The 15,539-nt window shown below is 46.5% G+C and overlaps 1 protein-coding gene across 11 annotated transcripts in view; it reads left to right on the top strand.

Moving 5' to 3' along the window:
* The first annotated feature begins 984 nt into the window (after window positions 1-984).
* magi1b (membrane associated guanylate kinase, WW and PDZ domain containing 1b) overlaps window positions 985-15,539 on the top strand; it is a 132,995-nt gene continuing 118,440 nt past the window's right edge. For 8 of the 11 annotated variants that reach the window (XM_035631383.2, XM_035631378.2, XM_035631382.2 and 5 more), the window contains exon 1: window positions 987-1,853. In XM_035631383.2, coding sequence (XP_035487276.2) covers window positions 1,553-1,853 — 301 coding nt within the window. In that variant the 5' untranslated portion in view covers window positions 987-1,552. Of the gene's footprint in view, window positions 1,854-15,539 lie in introns of all 11 variants that reach the window. The other 3 variants (XR_007030846.1, XM_035631386.2, XM_035631385.2) reach the window with 1 other exon arrangement.

Genomic DNA, 15,539 nt, shown 5'->3' with positions numbered 1-15,539 from the left:
AGGTTTTCCCCCCACACATAGAAACATGGTGTGCCTCCTGTCTAACCTGAAAGGCAGGAAGGATCACACCAAGGTATGAACCCAGACTGACTGCAGATCATTACCCAATCAGCATTTCAGTAAGAATCATATCGGCTCAAAGTGTCAGACTCAAGTCTCCACAGAGAGGCAAATATTTGCAATTAGAATATCTGTCAAAGACGTATCTATTTATTTAATATTCAACTAGAAAATGTCAATAACATAGTTATTTCAGTTAAAGAGTTTAAATTGATTGAAATACACACAAAACCCCATCAGCCCTGAAATACACACAAAACCCCATCAGCCCTTTGTTGCAGAAGGTTCAACTAAGTTTGCCCTTTCTGCTCTGAGGAGTACGCATGCGCGAAAAGGTAACATTGCTGCCTTCCCGTGCACGTTGTATGCTCCGTCCTTCCGACTGCCAAAAACACCAGTGTCCCAACTCACGACCATATTGAATACTCACAGTTTAAACTACGCACATCTAACCCATTCATACACTATGCATATATATTAATTTAAATGTTTCTCTATTTTCACTGCACAAAACCCCCCCAAAACAGCTGCTTTGTAGACTGGATGCCTGGCAATCATTTACGTAAGCCATTCACAGACAGATTTAATTGCAACTTACAAATAAAGATTAACATATGTATTGGAATGCTTTAATTGTTTTATTTTTTTCTTGTCTGGGCTATAATAACATCTATGTTGCCATTGTAAGAAACTTTAGCCCATAATAAATCTCGCATTTACTGCTCAAAGGTATCTGCTGCAAACTTAAATGCTATCATCAACACTTTACACTCTACAATATCAGAGATCAAGAAAAAATATTGTTTAAAATATTTCCACATCATAGCACACAGTTCGGCCACTTTGGCGATGGGGAGGGGGGGTTCCGCGTGTATACAACTGAAACTCCATATTTCCGATAGCCCGTGAACGCAGCACGAACAGCAACACATTTCCAGCGCCGCGGCGGAGCCAGAGTGGGAACGAGATCCAGCTCGACGCACCGGAGCGTGGTACCTGGTCCGAGAGCAGGGTGACGGCCGCCGGGCAAGTCTGTGGCTCCTCTCACACCGAGCCGCCGGGCAGTGGAAGGGAAAAGAAAGACACAGAGGAGAAACACTAGTTAAAGTCACTTTACAAGAGCCACCGAGCGAAGTGGAGAGGCGACCCGAGTCGGACCGTGGCGGATGTAACATGACATCGATGAAGCAGGATTCCAATTGAAAAGCGGCGTTGACACAGTGACCCTCAGGACCTCAACAGGAATGGCTTGATTCGTCGCCCCCCACCACCACCACCACCACCAGCACCACCAGCACCACCACCAGCCCCCGGGAGAGAGCGGCGGGACGGGTGCGCGGTCGGAGGCGCTCATGCTTCTGAGGAAGAGGAAGAAAGTTTGCTGCGCTTCGCTCGGACACGGCTCGACTTTCTGCGACGCATCGCCGCCGTGACCGCGTCGGTGGAGGGAGACCCCGCCTGGCCGAGGGTGTCGGCTCCGACGCTGCCCACGATGTCCAAACCGCCGCCGAAGAAGAACCACTGGACCTCCAGGGTGAACGAGTGCCTCGTCTCCAGGGACGCACGCGGCGACCTGAACGTGCCGCTGCGCGGCGGCGCCGAGGACGGCGAGTTCGCCCACATCGGCCAAGTGAACGGCGACGCGCGGTTGGTTTACCAGAGTGGGAAGTTAAACGACGGGGAACTGCTGCTGGAGGTGGAGAACCTGTCCATCTCGGGATTACCCCTGTACGACGTGCGGACGCTGATACAGAACTGCAAAGGTCCCGTCCGGTTGAAGACGGTCAGGCAAGGTAAGGACTGGGAGAGGCGGCCGCGCCGCGCGCGCGCGCGGAACCGCGCCGGCTCCTTTTTGGGCATTTCACCGTTGCGCAGTTCGCGGAAAAGTCACATGGATGTACACTTTAGTTCCAAGCCCCCTTTATCGTATCAGAAGGAAAGTCCTCTCAGTTCGACACGCACACACTCACAATTAACCACCAGGGTTTATAGAAATAGCACTTTTTAAATAGTCATTTCCTTCCAGGGAGGAGTTCTAGGTGGTTGAGATTAGAAATAAAAGACGAAATAAAGGTTTGTCTCACCGAGGAGTGGTCGCTGACATTGTATACCTGTGTGTGTGTGTGTGTGTGTGTGTGTCTGGTGTGTGTGTGTGTGTGTGTGTGTTAAATTGACAGATATTTGAATGGCTCTTGGCCCGTGGTTCCTTTTCTCCCCCTGAGAAAAGGCCACCAGTCGGGTGCAGGGAGATGGAAACAACATAGCAGGCTCACAATCAGTGTTTATTCAGCTTTTCTCTTTTGTTCCGTGGCCTTACCTGACCTCTTACATGGCTCATATGTTTAAATTTTTTCTCTCCAAATAATGTGACAGCCAATGGCATCCAACAGCGGAAATGATCAAAACCTCCCCTCCCCTCTACTTTTAGTAGAAATGAGCAATCCTACTTGGGCCCTGCATGAGCACCAGGCGACACCAGTAAGACAGACACGTATGACATAGATGGGTGATTATTTAGTTATGGTACATCCAGTTTATCATCAGCTAAACTACAGCGAACCGTGCCTCAGCCTTGGGCCTTCCCTTGGGTCCCCGTCTGGTATCAGTCAACTCCTCAAAACAGGCTGGACCGGCAACGGTTTGTCTCTCGCACCCAACAGGAACGGGAACATCAGGTAATGGCGACAGGCATTCAGAGTGGTGCGGCCGCTCCGGCTCGTTCGTGGTCAGCTCGACTCAGCGGGGCTTTGGGGCGGTTTGACACTGAGCCGCTCTGACAGGCTCCCAGCGTGGCGGAGCAGACCGCTGAGGGGATGCCCGGAGCCAGCCTGTGCCACACTAACTTCCTCTGGAGAGGCAGACAAAAGAGCAGCAGCTCTTCCAAGGACGGCGGCGATATTGACCGGGGCCTGCGCAGGATGAGGCACCAATTTTTTTTAAAAAAAAGCAAAATACTACATGTATAAAATGATTTGTTTTCAAGCAAGTACATGAAAATAGTGTTAACATCCCTCATTAGGTAGGAGCACACTTATTGGCTAATTTGATGTGCTCAGGTGGACCGTGGGTGGCACGGTCATCATGTGACGTTGGCAGGGTCCGAAGTCGACTCCCGACTTCCGTTGCGAGTCGGGAGTTGATAATTCCGTGTCGGTTTTCCCCGACCTCCAATCTAAATGCGTTCCGGTGCGGGGGTACGGTCGATTTGTCAAATTGGCTTAGGAAATTTCCGAATTCTCGAAGTGACCCGGAAGCATTTGATCAGCAGCCATGATGGCACAATATCAGTGCCATCATGGCATCATTATTTGCACCCCTTACCTTTCCAACTGTGACGATTCGAAGTTCTCATCCTGAGAAGAGGTCGGATGAGGTCAAAACACGTGCGTGTGTGGATGAACTGTGAATGTGTAGGGTGCTCAGTTTGAAGCTGCTGCTATTAGAATGAATTAGCCAGATTGAAACAAAAAAATTGACACGAATATTTAAGTGCTCAGGCACTTGAGTTAATTTCTGGTTTCCATGTGTTTTCTCATTAAACTCTTGCTACAGGGGAAAAACAAAAAACAGCAGTAAATGTATCAACGCTTGGCACCGTGATGGATTTGACCTTTCTGGAATCCTGTTGTGCAGCATGCAAACCGAGAGGTTTTTGGTCTCACTTTGTGTGAATTCAGGATTAAAACAATCCAGTTCACACACATCATCATCAACAACAGTAGTTGACTGTGAACCCCACCACACTGTCTGCATCGACGTTAAACAATAGGAGGAAACTCCCACTTTGAGCCAATCAGAAGTTTCCGGGCTCCCAGACTGCCTTTTTTTCTTCTTCTTGTCTCTTCCAGGACCCATCTGGGGATGTCGGGTGTCAGAGTCGTACAGCGTCACATGATCAGATTCCATTTCGAGCCTTTAATAATTCACGCTGTCTGGGAATTTCCTTCCCTGATCAGCCTTAATTGGGAAAATATGCTTGGCAACAAGGGCCATCTGTAAAATCCAAGTGACCTAATTTTACCCATTGCTTGTGTCGCTCCCTCACTTTAATCAAGCGAGATGAGTGGAGCGATACAGCGAGGAGGCCTCGGCCCGCTGATACTCAGGAGGCGTGTTGAAAAGTGTAAGGTCGAGACCTTCAGCAACGCTGTGTTCAGCCCTGTGAGCAGAGGGCCACTTCCAGACTGAGTTGATAAGAGGCTGTAACCAGCGCTGCTGCCCAGATTATAATGTTTGCTTTGGGTGACACACACACACGCGCACGCACGTTTACAGTTCAGAACACACACACACACTTTGGCCAGACGAGACGAGTCCACTTCACTGTGTATTGATTGTGCAGAAGCTCTGGGAAACTAACTGGACTATGTAATGAGGGACTATTACATAAAAAACACAATCGTGCACTCTTAGGGCCTTCACAGTGAGCCGACCGCCCCGATGCAGTTTGATGTTCGACAACTCCCCATCGGCCTGATCGACGCATGTGTGCGTAATGAACATTAGACTGCTATAATCACAAAGACAGCATGCTTTGTTTGCAAACAGAAATTCCCGTTTTGATAAGTCCTGTCGATGTGCTAACCCCCCCCCCCCCCCGGAACTTTTTTATGGGTAATCTTCATAAGAAGATGACCTACTGCTCCCTATATTCAAAACGGCTGCCGACTGACACTGTGGATAACACATGCTTAGTGCGGACACACAGTCGCAGCAGAGAGGTTTCAGATTGAGATCAGATTAGTGTCGTGCTCTCGCTCCGGTCTTAGTACACATGTTGGCCGTGTTAATAATCAGGGTCCATGTCCATGTTAGTGGGTGTGTGTGTGTTTTCCATGTGGACAGAAAGATGGGCAATAGTATGTTTTAAGTACAAGAGTAGGATTGTAGTTCAAGTTGCAGGGGTTGGGTGTGTATTGGAAATGTCAGGGCCAGGGAGTGGAGCCGGTGACGGCCATCACATGCAGTGTTACTCAGATGTGTGTATATGAGTGTGTGTTATCTGGATATGGAAAAAAATGGCACAGTGGCCGAGAGTTCATGGGTTTCCCCAGGCAGGAGGCATGCTGTGTGTGAGTCGCCTGAGTCAACCGGATTCACTGCACGTGACCACACGCACACACACGCACACACACACGCACGCACTAGAAATTTTAATCCTCTTCACGTAAAAAACAACAACCGTCGCTCTCTCCCAGACCAATCGGGAAGTGGAGTGCCACAGCTTCCGTGGAGTGTATTTCTTCCTCGGCCGCATTATATTATAGAACTGGTTTGATGAACGAGGCCTCGCCAGCTATAAATCTCCTCGAAGCAGAAAAGATTCTCCCCTCCATATGCTGTTGCGAGGTTGCTAACCAGGGCCCGCTCAAATTTACAACACTGTGCGTCCGCATTAACTCCGGCCCTCTGCGCTTGGATGTGCGGGTTTTTCCGGCAGAGATTGCATATGGAAGTGTTTATTTCCTTTCTCTCAGCAGGAAGTGGGACACCCCTCCTCGCGCCAACCATTCTTCCACCTTTGTATTCTCTGACAGCGGTGGAACGACTTCACTTCCTCCCTTAAAGCCTGGCTTGAGGAAAGATCTCTGGCTTTAATTTTCAGCCTGTGTGTTTATATCTACGAGTGTGTGTGTGTGTGTGTGTGTGTGTGTGTGTGTGAGAGAAAGAGGGATAGATGGTAGTCACATGTGTACAGTATAAGCTACTTTGAGCTGAATTTGTGTTTATATTTCGTCGGTCCTCGGCTTAAGCCGTGCGTTTGAACACGCTGGAGGGACACTCCGTTACCGGCTCCACAGACTGTGAAATGCCGTCCCACTAATGCGGCACTCTTTGTAATCCCACTTAAAGAGGTACGTATGCACACGTGCGCAGCCCTTCCTCTTGTTTGCTGGAGAATCGCCCTTTCTTTTCCCAATTAGCTCGAGAGTAGGCCGTCGTGTTGAGTGTGAATGGGAATTGGTCACACTCGGCACTTGCAGTTAATACACACTGTCGGAGGAGGAGAAAGGCCGATGAATTTATGATAGTGGGGTTGGTTTAGGGCGGCGGGCGGGGGAGGCAGTCAGGCAGTTCCTTTTTAAAGACTCTTTTCCACTGTCCTCAGATTGTGTAAGTGCACATTAGAGGAATGTGCAGCAGACCAAAGTTCCCGAAGAGAGTCCTGAACGCCGAGCAACATCAGGACCAAAGAGGAACTTCGTTAGGTTATAGTTGAGCCCACACTGTAAATCGAGGCAGCGGTTCCTTTAGTACAGTAGCTGTTTTAGATGTTACTGAGGAAAGTAGGTGAAGAGATCAATGACAAATTTCCCCTGGAGACCCCTTCCGCCACATTTAAGAACCCGTTGAAAGGCAATCTGTCAACACTGTCTCCTCTCAGTGGTCAGTCCTTGAGGGATTTGTAGCATCATTTAACCACGCTTTGCTTCTCCTCCCCGTCTGTCACACCATGAAATGATGAGTCTCTCGCGCGTGTCAGAACACTCAGTGAAACCAGAGCCGTAAGCTGCGTCGGTTCAGTACCCAAAGTAACCGCTCACCTAGCCAGAGTTGTTGGATGAGCTGAAAAATCCGTTGAAATGTCCTTCTGACTACCTGGTTATCATAATCCTCCGGCTCGGAGTCGACGCCGATCGTCGTCGTGAAATTTTGCCTCCAACCTCGGAGCAGGTGAACGTCTAAATCAAAGGCTCTTTCCTCCATTGATGTCCTGAAAATGTGCCTAGTTCTTCAAGTACTTACAAAAAATGAGTAACTTAGTGCTAAATCCTCCCCTTTGAGATAATACATGTTGTATACAGTAACTATATCACTGTTCAACTGTGGTCACTACAGCAGAAGTAATGGGATGCTACAGGCCTCATCCCGTTAAAGTAGAAATTACTACAACTACTAACTAGTACGGGCCGGTGTATGATCCAAGTACCTCATCTCAAGGTGTGAAACTCCTTTGAGTTGTTTTTATGTACGGCAACATCGGGCACTAAAAACACCAAGTCAGCAGCCTGTTGTGACTGAACAGATGAAACCGTGGAAGTACTGAATATTATAATGACTCTGACAAATAAGCTGTATTTAATGTTGATCGGTCACATTGTGGCCATCGCCCAATCTGCTCAATAGGATCAGTGTCGCTGATACCGATCAGACCAGTCGCATCAGGTGCATCCCTGATTTGTGTCACACTCAATTGTCTCCGCTCAAGCCTTGCTAAACTAAGCCGGCAGCGGACTGAAGCCACTGCTTTCAATGTCTGTGGGTAGAAAATAGACCGACTTCCAGCTTAGTTACCGGTTCGCATGGAGGTTTAATTGGCGACTTACTTGTATAACTATAGTTCTATGGATTCTGAATGACCGCTGAGACACGCCACACTCGCGTGCCCCGGTTCTTTTTAAAACCAGCAGGGACTGTGCTCGAGCACAAAGTCACGGAATGAAGTGCTGGTGCATTTTTTAACTCCACCTCACGCTCCTGCAATATGACTGTGCTGCATATTTGACTTCTTGTGGTACAAGATAGTACAAAGGCACCTAGAAGCTTACATGGAGGTAGTTTGTTGTCGTTAGAGCAATCGTCAGCTTCTTATCTCTCTCCAGTTGTGGTACACCTTATCTCCCCGGCTCCTCGATATATAAAGGCCTCTCTTCGCCTGTCTGCTTCCTCCTTTTCTTCACCTTTGATTACGTTCCAGTTGAGGCCTACAGTTGTAGGAGTATCCACAGCTTTAGCGTGCAGTCTATCCCTGACTAAGAGGATTTAGACACAGTGTGTCTGTTTGTCCGCGGCAGTAAGACACACACCACACAGCCACACGCGAACACACACACTCCCAAAGTCCCAAACTCCCAGGGTCTTCTTCCAGTGGCAATTTTATGGCTACAACAATGCCTCGCTGAGCCACACTGCCTTATTCCTCCTCCTCCTCCTCGTCTTTCCTCGCTCTATTCATCTTGTCTGCCCTCGTTATCCCTCGCCACTCAAGTCTTCATCCATTATCAACCACACTCATTGTCGCTTTGAAAACGGGAGGAATTGCGGCGGGTCTTATTAAGGGGCAGCCTTTTTTGTGACGGAGTTCCCCCGCCCTGCTCTTTTTCCTGCTTAAGTCTCCGAATGAAAAGAATCGCCCAACAGGTCACCTCACGGCAGTTATGGATGACGGTGTGTGGCCAAGCATTGAAGACGGCTTTATGTGGATGGTAGTCACCGTGAGGGAGAGCGTGGTGGCTTATGGGTAAAAGAAATAATACTGAGTGATATCAGGACAATACAGTTAAGCAATGTTCATTGACACATTGAAGTTTTGCTTATTGTGTGCTTGTGGGAAGTGTTCTACTAACTTGCTGCTCGCTTAACTTAGTCGCTATTTCTTACGGCGGCTACACTTGCACTCTTTCACAGTACATGTGCACTTCCCAGTGACAACAGTGGCAGATTCTTAAACAAGTAAGAGTTAGATTTATATGCTTCATTGTTTGTATGATCAAATGGGTATGTTTAACTTTTAACACCAAATGTTTCTGGCAAATATTTAGCATTTTTTGCATAATGTCTTTGGTCGAATTTGCCCGTGTGTAAACTTCCCTTAATCAACATGCCGCTAATGTACTCTGTAATACAGTATCATTCAGTTCCCCATGGAAATACTACACAGTGAACGTGTTATCGGGAAAAACCTCAATGTGATTGTAAATGCTTCTTGGCCTCATTGGTGACCAAACTTTGTTTGGCCAATCTCTTTTAAGGGGAGTGGTGCAGTTTAGCGGTTCAAGTGTTTGACTTGAGGGTGATAAAACCGTCTACCTGTAGCCTATAAAGCAATACCTGGCAGTTATGTGTTTAAGCCACACGGCAGGGCACAGTAATGAAGACGCCTGCAGTTCTTCGATCTGGATACATCAGCCTGTGTGACGGTGATCATCAGTAAAGCAGCCTTGATCGAAAAAGCATGTGTGCCGTATCCGATAGTTTGCTGGAAGTCTTCAGGACTCCAAATGGCCTTGTTCATCTCTTAGTATTTAGGGAGTTATGGTTGTGTCATGACGCATGGCGCATCAGCATGGCGCATCAGCTCTTCTTTTGTGTCCCCTAAAGCTAGACACTCACTGCATGACTCAATCAACTGTCGTTCCACCTACATTAAACCGCCATTGTTTCCAGGAGTTTCATGCCTCTTCAACTTTTCTGGTTGAGTTGGCCCAGTTTCCGGTTTTGCCGGTCCCGTCAGGTGTAGACGCTTGGATGGGTTGGATTTTATGGGAACATTTTTCATGATGACAGGTTCAGAGTCCAACTTGCATTGCATCAGTAGTGAGGAATATGACGAGATTAAAAAATGATGAACGTAAAAAAGGTCGGCCGTATCCAGTTTTTGACACCATTAAACCCTCCCCATATTTCCCCCTCCGTTTCCAAGCGTCTATGAAAACCTATGGTGGCCTTCAGGTAACCTAAAAAAGGTGCTAGGCCCCCCTTTTAGAGCCAGTGTTTGGTTTGTCTGGTCCGGGCCTCTGTAGAAGTATAGCGAGGCAACATGGTGGACTCTGTGGAAGAGGACCTGCAACCTATGTAGATATTGGAAGTGCCCATCCTCAGCTAAAAAAACCCCATAGCGATTCTTAGTTTTTTGGGATTATACACTAATTAAAACAAAATGATGCATAATACTGTATGTTAATTTCTACCAAAGGAATAGTCCAGTAACTAGTGAGTAGGTGCAGCCTTGATTATATCAAGCTGTAGGTGCTTCATAACAGAATAGAATTCTTCTAAGGGATCCTTCTCATCCTGTGAACAGAGTAACATGGTTTGGGCACATGGCACGCCATACTGTTTTCTTGATAGTTGAACTGATCAGTAGGCCACTTGTACCAAGTGTAAGTGGTTGCACACAGCCAACAGCTCAGCTCAGAGACAGTTTCGCTGCTTCGACAGCCGTGGTGGCACCGTTACGCCGTCCCACTTTGGGCTTTTGTGTGTCATAGTGTGTACCAAAAAGGGCAGCATGCATCCGAGCACTTGAGAGCCAGTACGCGTGCAACGGAGAGACTCTTTCCTCATTCTTTCACAGACAAAAGAGGCCACACACCATCATCTTTTACTGTACGGGGGTTCATTTAAGCAGTACAGTGAGTAAAAATGTGAAGACTCACTGATGGAATCTTAATTAGACAAGCGGTGACTAATTAGCAAGGACGGGAAAAGGCCCGAGTCTTAATTAAGAGGTCACTGTTGTCCATCTTCTCCCTCCTCCGCTCGCATCAGTCACGGATGTTAAAGTGTCGCGGGTTGACGTGACATTCATGTGAGCAACTCTGCCACCTTTCATATTGGTCGGTTTTTGTTCAGTTACAGTGACAAAATAGTTTGGGTGCTGGGAATTGTATCTGCGCTGACAGTTTTCCTGAAGTTTAAGGATAATATGTAATCGCAATTTACTCTTTATGTAAATGTTCACACCTCGACTTTTCATTTTGACAAGATAGCGATAATCCTCTTCTCTCGCTCTCTCTCTCTCTCTCTCTCTTATTAGCCATACGGCCATCATGTGCCTTTACTTTATGAATTTGACATGGAGTTAAATCCACTTAAGTTTTTGCACTCGGTTCAACAAGAGTGGCTATGGAATGGATTCATTGGAGTATTCTGAAGAAAGCTGCACTCGTAAAAAATTTGAGTGGGAGTTCATATGTGTTTTATTATTAAACAACTTCATAACTTTTGTAGCTGTAAAAAATATGGCGGCCTAACCATTTTACAATCTGCTGACAGTAGAGAGGTTTAATGGAGCTGATCTGTTTTTCTGTTAATCAATCACATTTTAAATCTTTTGGGGTTTCACCAGTAGGGATGAGCGTGATTAGGACAGGCGAAACAAATAAACGTTGCTAGCCCCGCTAGTCGACACCACAAATACTCGTCAGGTAAACAAATTATTGATAAAATTTAGTAATCTAATAATGCTTAGTAACTGTTGCATCTAAAATGTTACACAGCCTTAGCCACACCCTGGAAACCAATATGGCATAATTTTCCTGCAGACGCTATATGGTCCATATTCAATTGTGTTCAATGCTGCCGTTTCTTTTACTTTAAGAAGAGTTTAGTAGTCTGAATTCAAATTTCTTGTTGATCGAAAAAAGGCAAATGGTAGTTTGGAAAGATCCTATAGGAAGTGTCTACAGCTTTGTTCAGGTGATATATCTTTTCTGAGCAGCATCATGCAGCTCTTTCCACGTCTGATCTTATATTGACTTGACGCCACAAAATGCAGTTAACAAATGTTATGAGGTGGAGAAGCTTGTTTTATACCTAATATTTCAAGTGGAAGCCGCCACTTCTCACATAAAATGTTGTAGACAGATTCCAGAGGCGGCCACTTCAGACTTTGAAGATGTAATTTAAGCCAAACACGAGGCTCACAAAAAGTTAAATGTACACTGGAAAAAAAATAAAACCTCTTGACAATACTGAAAGGCTTTTTAAAAAAAAATCTAAACTGGGGCCGTTGTGTGTGTTTCTGATAACTAAGCTGGGATACCAATCCATCTAAAATCACCGCAGGGACCGTGTGGGCATCGTTGGGTTGCTGCTCGTACAGTAGTTGCTGCCGTGACAGCGGATCTGGTACCCACATGGAAATGGTGCCATGCGGCAGGATTGTGACTCGACACAGACCCTCCATGACTTGTCGCCAGGCCTGTATTGTCAGTTTATCCACACTTGCTGACAGTCTCCGCTCTTGATGGCGGCTCTGTTCAGCGGAGGTTTACCACACATGGCATACTGTTGATACTATTTGCAAGGCTTTCATGTGGGTATCACGTGATTTTTTTTTTCTTCTTCTTCTTCAAACTGTCTGTTGAACAACTTGGTAGGGATTCCTGTTTCGGAGCACTGCGGCTGCAGATTTATACAGATCGGCATACACTCACACGTGAAGTTAAATCCACCGCCTTATCGCTATGTATTAAACATGGCAGCTAAAAGCATGAAGATAAATTTCCCCAAAGTTTGCACGCAGGGATCTTCACTCTCTCGCTCCGTGTCTCTGCACACGCATGCGCATCGCCAGTGTTGCCCTGCACTCTGTACTGTTCAGGAATGCTCTGTTTACATAGCCGGGGCTGGCCCACATCAGTATTTCAGTCTCTCAGGTGTCTGCTGTGTGTCACTGACAGTTCTGTTGCTGGTTGCCGTGGGGCGGGCACTCCAGGCAACCGTCCCCTGTCGGCTGGGTTTATGGGACGACACAATAGCCCAGCGACTCTGGGGAAGTTGGAGTGCCCTCACTGACATGCACTTCAGAATGAACGTCCTTTGTTTTTGCGCTGAATTTAATGGGAACGTTTTTGGCTCTGCTTAAAAACATTTTTTCACCTGGTGTACTCTATAATTAGTCTCACATTTTTGTCCTCTGCATATGCAGTCGTGACTTTTCCAGCACTATGTTTGCCTGTACGTCATGTATGGGTGCTAGAGATAAGATTGTTGATACAACTGTGACCTGTCTTCCTGCAGAAAGTCCATCAAATTTCTCTCGGCGCTGCAAACGACGACCACTTCTCCTCCTTCTGGAAATGAGTTTTTCCCTGGCTAGCCGCATCACCGGGAAACTTATGTGCAACATCAGCACGCCTCCTTCTTTTTTTATGTACCTTTTTTTTATATACCCTGCCATCCTCTCCTCACTTTGATGTTACGACTCAGTGCACTTTGAAATGTGAAATGACAGTTCCTATGAGGTACTGCACCAATACGGTCAACGCAGAGAATCACCTATTTTCTTAAAAAGTCACTGCTGCAAAATAGGCAGAAGATTGCCAACGAACACCGATGTACCCCCTCCCCACCCACCCATATGTCCTCAAGCACTACTGGGTTCCAGAGCTCATAAATTAGACAAGAAATCTAATTTCCCTGTGGGGTTCTTAGGCTCTGGGTACTCGCAGCCACGCTGTTTCCTTTCAGGGGTGGTTGATTTCTATTCTTCTGGATGTAAATGGGCTGATAAGCAAGCGGACAGTCGGAACTGGATTGTGGCCTAGTTGCTTGCTGAGTCACCGCGGACAAGCAGTACTCTCTTTCAGTCACACTGATCCGTGTGAGTTTTTTTTTGTTATTTCTTTTCCAGCAGAGCACATGACAGGCCTGGTTAGAGTTGTTTCTTCACAGCTGGAGCGATTGCCGCTGCGAGAGGGAGTTTACTGCGAGTGTTGAACAGCGTTGGTCCCCGGACGCCCGAGGGGCCACAGAGAGCAGCCATTCACTCCAGAACAATGTTATCACGGGCCGCAGCTGGAAAGGCAGAGTGGGAATGACTGCGATAAGCAGAGTCCTTTTCAGCATTGTCATATGTTACCGAGCTCTGCCGTTGTTCAGCTTCTTTTTTTTTTTAGATCCATGTTCACTATCTCTGACACTCCACCAATTCCTGTGTGTCACTTCCTCGAGCCATTGTGTGGCCTCTGTCCACCGCGCGCTTTGTTTTGATTGATATTCAGAGGTATACGCTGCACACTGACATCTCCTGCCCCCGCCGAGGAGGTTCATGGACACTTGTGAATTCGAGGAACTGAGCCGCGCAGCGCGACAGGTTGTTTGGCAGGGGCGTGTTTTTATTCTCGCTGTTCAAACACAAATGTACCAACGAGAGGAGCGTCGATAAAACCCGTCAGCTGACTCCGCTAATCACAGGCTCGTCATCTGAAGCCTGACTCGGCGGGTTTGTTTGTTTTGAAGGTGATGGAATAAAACGTCTGTTTGCTTTATTGTTCCTCTTCAAGCTTCTCTACCATTAGACGTGGTTGAACCTTATTTCTTCAGATATCTTTAAAGTTATTTTACCAATTAACATCTTGCATGCCAAGAGTGAGGATACATTTCACCCTGTATTGCCATCATGATATTATTAGGAAAATGGAAATGAACGTTATAGTCAGATTACAGCGAAATCTATCTCGTATCAAGCAAAATATTTGAGGTATAGTATTTGGAAGGTTACAAGCGTAAAAGGGACTTGCCAATGTTTTTTTTTCCCATAAATACATAATTGACTGTATTGATATAGAGCATTTCTAGTCTTACCTACCACTCAAGGTGCTTTTACAGTACAATTCACATTCCCCCATTTACACACGCATTCATACATCGCTGCAATTTACCGCACTTTGTCTGTCACATTCATACACTGAAGGAGGAGGCAGTCAGAATCAAAGTAGTCCAGCTAGTTTTCTGTACATTCACGAGTAAATTACTATGCAGACAAACTACTGCTTTTTAAAAATTGAAGCTCCACATCTCACTCACTCCAATATACTGTTCATATCCCTATCATAGGAACTGTAGTTCCAGAATTATCAAAATTCAAAGTGAGAAAGTAGGTACAAAATCCATGGTCACTCTCAGTATTTTTGAACATTATCAAAGCAAGTCAGCATATTCCTGCCCCCGCGTGTGATGCTACATTGCATGACGGCATTACGGAATAGAAGGCGTGTCGCTAACTGCCGCAGCTTTTGTTCACCCTTTCCGGCTCTCCGCTGGTACAAAAATGTCACCTCCATTCAAAGTTTGCACTTTTCAATACTGAACGTCAACTGACTCTCAGCAGTGTCAGACTTTGAAAACTCCCGATTTAATGTAATGATAATTGCTGCACAACAGTCTTTCACCATTGTCCGTCAAACTCTCCAGAACAATTCCACATTTTCCGCATTGTCCTTCTAAAGCATAAAGGACAAATAGTAACCTGTAAAGACTCCACAAACCGCTGCCAGCGAGTCGGCGTGTTTATCATCCATCCGGTTCATTGTCCGTGTGGTAGGAATGGTTGGAATCTTATACAGCCAGTTGGGGCTGTTTATTGTCTCAGCGTCTCTGGTTTGCTGTCAGTCAGCAGCCCGGGTACATGGACAGGGACGTTTGGAAAGAGAAATGAACACACAAATAAGTGGAAAAGGTTGTGGTTTGAGTTTGAGTTCTTTTAGAATTGGGGAACACACAGTCAGATATAGTCCACATGGCAAACTAGCATGTCTTACTTTGCACGTTTGGACTTGAATTCATAAAAAAAGGGTTGATTCCTTTTCTTAAGGGATGCAATTCCTTAGCAATGTCCTGAATCAGTCATTGGGCAAATTAATGACACGGTAACTGCTGAATCACCCCAGAAAGCGGTCCTGTTATCAAACCATTCTCTCTCTGTGTGTGTGTGTGTGTGTGTGTGTGTGTGTGTGTGTGTGTGTGTGTGTGTGTGTGTGTGTGTGTGTGTGTGTGTGTGTGTGTGTGTGTGTGTGTGTGTGTGTGTGTGTGTGTGTGTGTGTGTGTGTGTGTGTGTGTGTGTGTGTGTGTGTGTGTGTGTGTGTGTGTGTGTGTGTGTGTGTGTGTTACTTGTTCCCATAACTGAACCAGTCGGACAGGTTGGGGTGAAACTGCCGCGTACCTCCGTGGCACCTGTCTGGTGCACTGGG

This window comes from Scophthalmus maximus, chromosome 6, assembly GCF_022379125.1.
Source record: "Scophthalmus maximus strain ysfricsl-2021 chromosome 6, ASM2237912v1, whole genome shotgun sequence".
In the NCBI taxonomy this organism is placed as follows: Eukaryota; Metazoa; Chordata; class Actinopteri; order Pleuronectiformes; family Scophthalmidae; genus Scophthalmus; species Scophthalmus maximus.
Note: the sequence above shows the minus strand (reverse complement) of the source record. Positions and strands in the feature narration are given on the sequence as shown.